The sequence below is a fragment of the Macrobrachium nipponense genome, chromosome 28 (assembly GCF_015104395.2).
Source record: "Macrobrachium nipponense isolate FS-2020 chromosome 28, ASM1510439v2, whole genome shotgun sequence".
Classification (NCBI taxonomy): domain Eukaryota; kingdom Metazoa; phylum Arthropoda; class Malacostraca; order Decapoda; family Palaemonidae; genus Macrobrachium; species Macrobrachium nipponense.
The window spans coordinates 17,075,687-17,084,721 of record NC_087217.1 but is presented as its reverse complement, the minus strand read 5'-3'; the positions used below and the strand labels follow the sequence as shown (position 1 = coordinate 17,084,721).

Genomic DNA, 9,035 nt, shown 5'->3' with positions numbered 1-9,035 from the left:
ATACACGAGCCTTATGATGCCACACCGAATCTTAATACCTCAGTCTACCCAGTCCAGAAAATTTAATTTTGATGGATATGTGTATATGTATATATATATATATATATATATATATATATATATACATATATATATATATATATACATATATATATATATATATATATATATATATATATATACGTATATATATATATATATATATATATATATATATATATATATATATATATATATATATATATATATATATATATATACATATACATACATATATATACATATGTATATATATATATTATATATACATATATATACATCTATATATATATATATATATATATATATACATATACATACATATATCCAACAAAATTAAATTTTCTGGACTGGGTAAACTGAGGTATTAGGATTCGGTGTGGCATCATAAGGCTCGTATATTCGACTCTCAGCTTTTGCGTTATTAAAGAAAACTAGGTTCCTGTATTGTATTTGAACCAAAAAACCCGCCCAGGATATCGAAATAATCATTTATAATTTTTTACATTATATTTAATTAAACGTTACATTCATGTTATCCTCTGAATTTTATGTTGCTTAGTCACTTTTAAAAGCATCGTTAAGCTTCTGGAAATATCCCTGAAGTTTATTGATAAAATCTAAAATCTGAATTTCATACGGCCGTGAAATAATGTAAGATCATTTGAATGTAGTACTCCGTCGTCCTCACGTAATAAATCAACAGCAAGAACAAAAACACAAATAATAATAAAAACAAGATACTTTTGTTTTTACTGTTGTCATCAGTGTTATTATTAAATTTCTTGTTAAGCGATTGCAGCGACTACTTCGTATTAAACATTCCATTTTCGTTAAATAAGCAAATCACACATTGCTGTCACATTGGTACTTTATGGTAAAATGAAGCTATTTTAATATTGCTCAGTTTTTCTGGAAGTGAGACCTTCCATTGACACTTTCATACACTAAAGAATTTTTTATTTATTAAAAGGAAAAGTTCCATCAGTAAGAACTGATAAGATATATATATAAGTACTGCCCCGCAAGAAAGGTCCCCCGCGGAAACCTAATCTCTAATCTTATCTTTTTTCTGGCGCAGCATAGAAGCGAGGTGCAGTTTGATATTTTCATTGCAATAAATAGAATCCTTTCTTTAAATCTCATGACTAAAATTTCATTTCAGTTTTTTTTTCTTAATCCCGGAGAGCATAATAAATAAGGATATAGCAGTGGTTTATAAATATATCTTTGAGTTTACAGTAGGTAGATAAAATCTCGATGAATTACCGAGTCAACACTAGCAGGACGGCGGCGTGTTTTGAGGGTGTACTGCAGTCCAAAATATCGCCTTCCCCTCAGGTGTGGAAGGAGGTTGTCTACCTAGGTGTGGGAGGCTTCCTTTGTCCTCCGATATAAAAGCTTGCAGAGAAGTCCTTCTTGCTAGACGCCATAAGACTCCCGTAGTGGGTGAGTAGTGTTTAAAGCCTCTGCGCCTCTTTCCCAGCTCCATACACCTCTAAGTACGTCTGTCGGAGTTCTCTAATCTTTGTATCGAAGTCTGTTTGCGGGAGTACTTGTAAAGAATGTTCACATCTGCTTTTGTGATGGATTTCACCTTGAAGTTCTGTTCTTTCTGGCAGTCGTAAAAATTCATTCGTCAGCGACGTTTCGTTTGGTGTAGTAATATTCCCTCGGATATTTTTATCAGAATTCGTCATATAACTGTAATTTTACTAAATAATATTCTCATGTCAAATCTTCCTTTCCCTTGCCTCATTCCTTCCGCAGCCAAACCCTTCTCTCTCTCTCTCTCTCTCTCTCTCTCTCTCTCTCTCTCTCGTACGTAATTACATCTCTACTCCCAAACGCCCAGATGCGCATTTGTTCTGTATGTGAAATCACACATTGGGGTTTTTCTTTTAACAGCCCCATGCTGAAAGATTAAGAAAAATTAGACAGGAAAAAAAATAAATATTGCCATTGTAACGTCCTTATGGAAAACAAAGTAAGTTTTTTATAATAACCCATAAGATATAAATATACAGGGTAACATTCCTCTTTAATCTGTATTAAGTTTAGGACCAACAGTTTTCTCTCTATGTTAATCTAGATGCTATATGAGTGACAACATTAAAGCTCTCTGTCGATCGTTATGGCTTTCTCAAAACACCGTATCAGATGGATGAAAAAGGACTGATATATTGATCTGGGACGCACAAGGGTCAGTTAATCTTCTACGAAGTAAAATCTTTCAAGATTCTTGGTATGGATCTTAATGCAGGAAAACCTTAAAATACTGTTTCTTAAGCATATCTTTGCTATTTGATTTTCGTAAAATCGGAACTACTTAAACGTTGTCATTTTTCTTTGTAATATAAAAACCGAAAAAGTCCATTCAAGTTCATACTTCCTAATTTAAGTGAATGGATGTTTGTTGTTGCTGAAATTATTCAGTAACAAACTGATTTTATTTAGAATTATTCTCTGAACACGTGCAAACACACGTTTTATTCGAGTATTAAGCGATGAACTTAGTCCATGATATTAAGATTCAGAAACCACGGCATTTAGTAGGTCTAGTAGCTGCAATATTCGCTATCAAAGCGACTAACTAACGTTAGATAAAAAGTACTTTTTGATATGCATATTGTAGAATTCACAAATATTTTTTCACTTAAAATTCAGAGCAAATGTACGTAAGCAACCGAGACGTTTTTGGCTTGTAACACCATAGCTAGTTTCTTTCTCATCCCAGACTAACAATAAACAGGCTGTTTTCGTTAACAAAAGTAACCTGTTCAAATTTGCTGTAGAAGATGAACTAAACGCGTGTTGTTATTGCGAGAAAATTAACTTTCGCCAGGTGATGCATGTCTGTGAGAATGTTTTGGCTACCCACAGGTAATTTATTTCAACATGTGTATCTCATTATCATTTGTATTATATTCTGACTTATTGTAGCTTATAATTATAGTAACCTGAATTTTCATGGGATGAGAATCTTTCATTTAGATTCATTTTTATTTGAAAGGAAGTAGTCAAAGTTTCTTATTCATTGCTAATAAGGTATTCAGAGAAATTAGAGTATTTTCTCGTCCAAATTTTCTTTTAATTCCTTTGAACATTTCAGGCACTACTAATACCCAAGCAGCACCTCCACCATATGTGACGACGAAGAGGCGGCGGCGCTCGTCTGCGACAATGGCTCCGGTCTTGTCAAGGCTGGCTTTGCCGGTGATGACGCTCCCCGAGCTGTCTTCCCCTCCATCGTTGGCCGCGCCCGTCACCAGGGTGTGATGGTCGGTATGGGTCAGAAGGACGCCTACGTCGGTGATGAGGCCCAGAGCAAGAGAGGCATCCTCACCCTCAAGTACCCCATCGAGCATGGTATCATCACCAACTGGGACGATATGGAGAAGGTCTGGTACCACACCTTCTACAACGAACTCCGTGTTGCCCCTGAGGAGTCCCCAACCATGCTCACTGAGGCTTCCCTCAACCCCAAGGCCAACCGTGAGAAGATGACTCAGATCATGTTTTGAGTCTTTTTCAATGCCCGCTATGTATGTCTGCATCCAGGCTGTCCTCTCCCTCTATGCCTCTGGTCGTACCACCGGCCAAGTCTGCGACTCTGGTGATGGTGTAACTCATATGGTTCCAGTATATGAAGGTTTTGCCCTGTCTCATGCAATCCTTCGTCTTGATTTGGCTGGCCGTGATATTACCAACTACTTGATGAAGATCATGACTGAACGTGGCTACTCATTCACTACCACTGCTGAGCGTGAAATTGTCCGTGATATCAAAGAGAAACTCTGCTATATGGCTCTTGACTTTGAAAGTGAGATGAACGTAGCTGCAGCGTCTTCATCACTCGACAAGTCCTATGAACTTCCTGATGGTCAAGTTATTACCATCGGTAATGAACGTTTTCGTGCCCCTGAATCTCTTTTCCAGCCTTCTTTCTTGGGCATGGAGTCAGCAGGTGTTCACGAAACCGTCCACAATTCCATCATGAGGTGCGACATTGACATCAGGAAGGATCTGTTGGCCAACATAGTCATGTCTGGTGGTACCACCATGTATGCTGGTATCGCTGACAGGATGCAGAAAGAAATCACAGCTTTGGCTCCTTCAACTGTCAAGGTTAAGATCATAGCTCCTCCTGAGAGGAAGTACTCGGTTTGGATTGGTGGTTCTATCCTTGGCTCTCTTTCTACTTTCCAGAATATGTGGATCACCAAGGAAGAGTATGAGGAATCTGGCCCCGGAATTGTTCATCGCAAGTGCTTCTAGTTTATGTGTATTACATTAAGAATATTACATGAATAAAATATTTTCAAGGCTGTTTTGATAAATTTCGTATTATTTTCCTGTCCAACTGTCATATATTTAACAGTGTATTCGTACACATCCTATTGTTAAATCTAATATAATTTACAACGTTATTTAGCTCTTTGAAGACCATGCATACTGATGATTTTTTTTAACATTTAAGTAGTAAAGTTATGGGAGTTGTGCTATGGAATTCTGCTGAAGCTCTTTTGTAACAATAAACTTGAAGGTTTCAGGCTAATCCTATGACAGTGAGCCCTGCAAAAGTCAAATTGTATCGCATACAATTCTATTTTAAACCATTATAATTAAGAGGCAATTTCTATTAAAAGTCTTCATTGCCTTCAGCAATAAACGCTATTTGGGAGAGAGAGATGCTTCATTTAGCTGTAGTGCATTTTTTAAAACTGCCATTTTGGGCACATAATCATATTCTGTTGCCTTTTACTTATTTTTTTACCAAATTCAAGCACATCTATGGACAATTTTTGCAATAACATTTAACAGTTCATTGGTATACATGCTGTCAGGAATCAGTTGAGCAAATACCCTTTACATCATAGTCGGCGACAGAATTTTGTGTCTCCTCTTTTCAAATCCTAACCATAAAGCAATCTAATAATTTGTGCTAACTATAAATGCCATACCTTAAGACTGATCGCTACGCCCCTAGATGAACCAAGATCCGCTGTTATGCCCTTAACAAAGCAACGGGGGACAAATTTCATAACAAGAATACATCGCTGTAAAATGAATGGTCGAAAATCTTAGATAAATATTAACACCATATTCATTTTTAGCCAGATCCATTGATAAGCTGTGATCTTATTTAAAAAGGCAGATTAACTAATTCAGAAGAGGAAAACGTTAAACAACAATGATCTTTTATATGAGTGATGAATAGGAAAAACCACAAAGTTCAGGTTTACAATAAAAAGGATATAACAGAAATTTTATTAAAAAACACTTTTGGGGTCGTGTTGATATATTTATTTCTCTCAATTTGTTTTTATTAGTATGTATATTTTGTTAAAAATTTTATGCTTGTGTTTTCTATCAATGAATTCATACATTGTAGAATATTTTTAATTAAGGACCTGGCAAAACACCCAGTCACTTTCTTTTTCTTAGATTTAGAGATATGTTCAGATAACATAAAATCTCTTCAGTAATATAGCGATTCCCTAAATACATCTACATTTCCCTCGGCGTTTTCCTCCATGACATACCAGTTATTACCACTCCATTACCCTCTCTGCTAAGGCAGATCAGCTAATCGCAGCATTTCTTCTGATTTGAATATTATTCATAATATTTTGGAACAAATCAAAACACCATGGATATGGTTAACAAACTTCTATAGACATGAATACTGAAATAAAAAAAAAAGAAATTGTGCTTTTTTCACATTTTTAGTAACTTATGAATATTGCTTCCTAAGTATCGTGTAGGCATCATTTATTACTTATTATACTTTTTCTTTGGTGATTGAAGTAAAAGAATTGGCTTTAATCTAAGAATATATTTTTTGTCTTTTACAAGTTGTGTAATATTGTATATAAAATGTTCCTGAAAAGAAAATTTGTTGAGTGTGGCAGCCTATGAAGACGCTGAATCTGTATGTAATTTTTATTTGTTGTAAGTGTTATATGAAGACATAGTCGCGTAAAATATTTCAGTCCTAGTTATAGAATACATTCTAATCAGGATGATTAGAAGCACTTGCGGTGGACGATACCAGGACCAGACTCGTCGTATTCCTCTTTGGTGATCCACATCGCTTGGAAAGTGGAGAGGGAACCTAAAATGGAGCCACCGATCCAGACAGAGTACTTCCTCTCGGGAGGAGCAATAATCTTAACCTTGACAGTTGAAGGAGCCAAAGCAGTGATTTCCTTCTGCATCCTGTCAGCAATACCAGCATACATGGTGGTGCCACCAGACATGACAATGTTGGCCAGAAGGTCCTTCCTGATGTCAATGTCGCACCTCATAATGGAATTGTGGACAGTCTCATGAACACCAGCAGATTCCATACCCAGGAAGGAAGGCTGGAACAGAGATTCAGGAGCACGGAAACGCTCATTACCAATGGTAATAACCTGACCGTCAGGGAGTTCGTAAGATTTGTCGATGGAGGAGGAGGCAGCAGCAGTGTTCATCTCATTTTCAAAGTCAAGAGCCATGTAGCAAAGCTTCTCCTTGATGTCACGGACAATCTCACGTTCGGCAGTGGTGGTGAAGGAGTAGCCACGCTCAGTCAGAATCTTCATCAGGTAGTTGGTGATATCACGACCAGCCAAATCCAAACGGAGAATGGCGTGAGGAAGGGCGAAACCTTCATATACTGGAACCATGTGTGTCACACCATCACCTGAATCGCAGACCTGGCCAGTTGTACGGCCAGAGGCGTAGAGGGAGAGGACAGCCTGGATGCAGACGTACATGGCGGGCATGTTGAAAGACTCGAACATGATCTGAGTCATCTTCTCACGGTTGGCCTTGGGGTTAAGGGGAGCCTCAGTAAGCATGGTGGGGCACTCCTCAGGGGCAACACGGAGCTCATTGTAGAAGGTGTGGTACCAGACCTTCTCCATGTCGTCCCAGTTGGTGATGATACCATGCTCGATTGGGTACTTGAGGGTGAGGATACCTCTCTTGCTCTGGGCCTCATCACCGACGTAGGCATCCTTCTGACCCATACCGACCATCACACCCTGGTGACGGGCGCGGCCAACGATGGAGGGGAAGACCGATCGAGGAGCGTCATCACCGGCAAAGCCAGCCTTGACAAGACCGGAGCCATTGTCGCAAACGAGCGCCGATGCCTCTTCGTCGTCACACATGGTGGTGGTGCTGCTTTGGTCTTATTGATCTCCTGAAAATAGTAAAAAATGTATTTAACATTTTTGGCTTAACATTAACTAATTATTATTACTAAATGCAGCATTTGTTGTATAATTACTTTTAGCAAATGGAAGCATTAGCACTTAGGACAATATTTTAATGAAAAGGCTAATCAGCATACTTCTTGCTATATTGTTTGCTATTGATAGAATTATTTATTTCCTGTTATTATTGCTCCAAATCGACTAAAAGTTAAGAATAATTATAAATAATTTCATTTTTAGGGCACTTTCATTACTGTTTTATTATTTGAATTCACGTTTTTCTATACTCTTTAATGGTATTCGCTCAGGAATTTACTAAAATTCATAATGAAATATCAGATAATGTTAGTTATCCTGCTTATTTTTAAACCTTTCTTAGGATTGTGTATTGGTAAACCAAAATTCTGCACTTGTTATATTGTAATCATATGTTAGTATGAATACTTTAACATTTTAACAACAGCTCTCTGTTCCCTGTTTTCGGTTTTCTATCCTGTGTAGTTTATTTTTAAGCAATTTCGATATGTACTAAAAATTAAGACACAAGAGGAAATTCAACAAAAGTATTAACTTTTTCATATTTCTAGAGATAAGTGACAATTATTTTTTATGATTTATCAAAAACGGTAAATACGTCATCAATTCATTCTTAACAGATGTTATTCTATATTACGAAAAAATCACAGCCGCAGTATGTGAAAATAATTGGGAAAATAAGGGGTTTAATACAATCGCCATCTGATAATCTGTTATAAGCAGTCATAAAAAGCGTTGTTCACTAGATTATAATGACTTGTCATAATTGTCCTTCACATAATTTTAGGAACCCCAGATAATTCTAACAGTAATCATTTGTTAACGATGCGTGATCAGAAACATAAACGAACGGATCCTAAGACAATATCCTTTTGATACTGAAGGGGGCATTATGATGTCACAACACTTATGACTGTTCATATAGGCCTTTTTTAACTAAACGCCCATTACTCGAGGTTCTAAACACAGTGCTCATCCGATTTCATATGATCGTTGTTCTTCAAAGTTTGATGATATTACTGTACCGCCTCGTATACGTTAATCGAACTGAAATAAATAACATTTTAAACACCACTGTCGATCGTTGTCACAACAAAATTCGTTTCACGATGCAATCTCAAGACCAACTCCTTCCTTCCATCCTTCGAGATCACAAGCATCACGGGCAAGGGAACAGAATGCATGGGAGGGGTCGTCACTTACCCACAAGCTGACTTACGGCGACTAGCACAGAGTAATCCACCTGGGTGCATTTATATAAGCCCACGACAAACTCCCACATTGGGGGGGATGCGATATTTGGCCAACAGCCTTTGCGGGCATTGCCCGTTTATTACAAATACAAGCGTGGGTTGTTAATTGTTTTCGGTCGCCTTGAAACGGACACTTCCCGTCAGCATATTCGATTTTATCACACGATTTTTGCGGTCGTTTTTGGCGGCAATGCAATCTTCTTTTAATAGGCCATACGACATATGCAGGGCAATTATAGCAATACAGTGCCAAAAACCGTTGATTTTCATCTTTTTTCCCTCGTTATTTTTTATTTTTCATATAAGACTTTTGAATCCTCTGCCAAAACCATGGAGACTTTGGGTAAGGTTGCTTGTCTTTAACAGTGTTGTATTTTTAGCGAGGACTCCCCTTTTGTGTGCCTCTTAAATATCTTATCTATCGCACCCTGTATCTGCATTAGTTGAGCGAGGAATTTCGTTCCAAGACAGACTCTTCTTAATATCGCCTTGCACGTTT

At 37.3% G+C, this 9,035-nt stretch overlaps 1 protein-coding gene and 1 pseudogene across 1 annotated transcript; one reads left to right on the top strand and one right to left on the bottom strand.

The window, feature by feature from the left end:
- The first annotated feature begins 3,161 nt into the window (after window positions 1-3,161).
- LOC135201914 (actin-like) lies at window positions 3,162-4,332 on the top strand (annotated as a pseudogene).
- Window positions 4,333-5,863: 1,531 nt separating this feature from the next.
- LOC135201482 (actin-like) lies at window positions 5,864-8,641 on the bottom strand. Its single transcript, XM_064230459.1, has 2 exons — window positions 8,487-8,641; window positions 5,864-7,234 (listed from the first exon to the last, which is right to left on the bottom strand). The coding sequence occupies exon 2, from the start codon at window positions 7,200-7,202 to the stop codon at window positions 6,069-6,071; it is 1,134 nt and encodes a 377-aa protein (XP_064086529.1). The 5' UTR covers window positions 7,203-7,234; window positions 8,487-8,641; the 3' UTR covers window positions 5,864-6,068.
- Window positions 8,642-9,035: the final 394 nt, after the last annotated feature.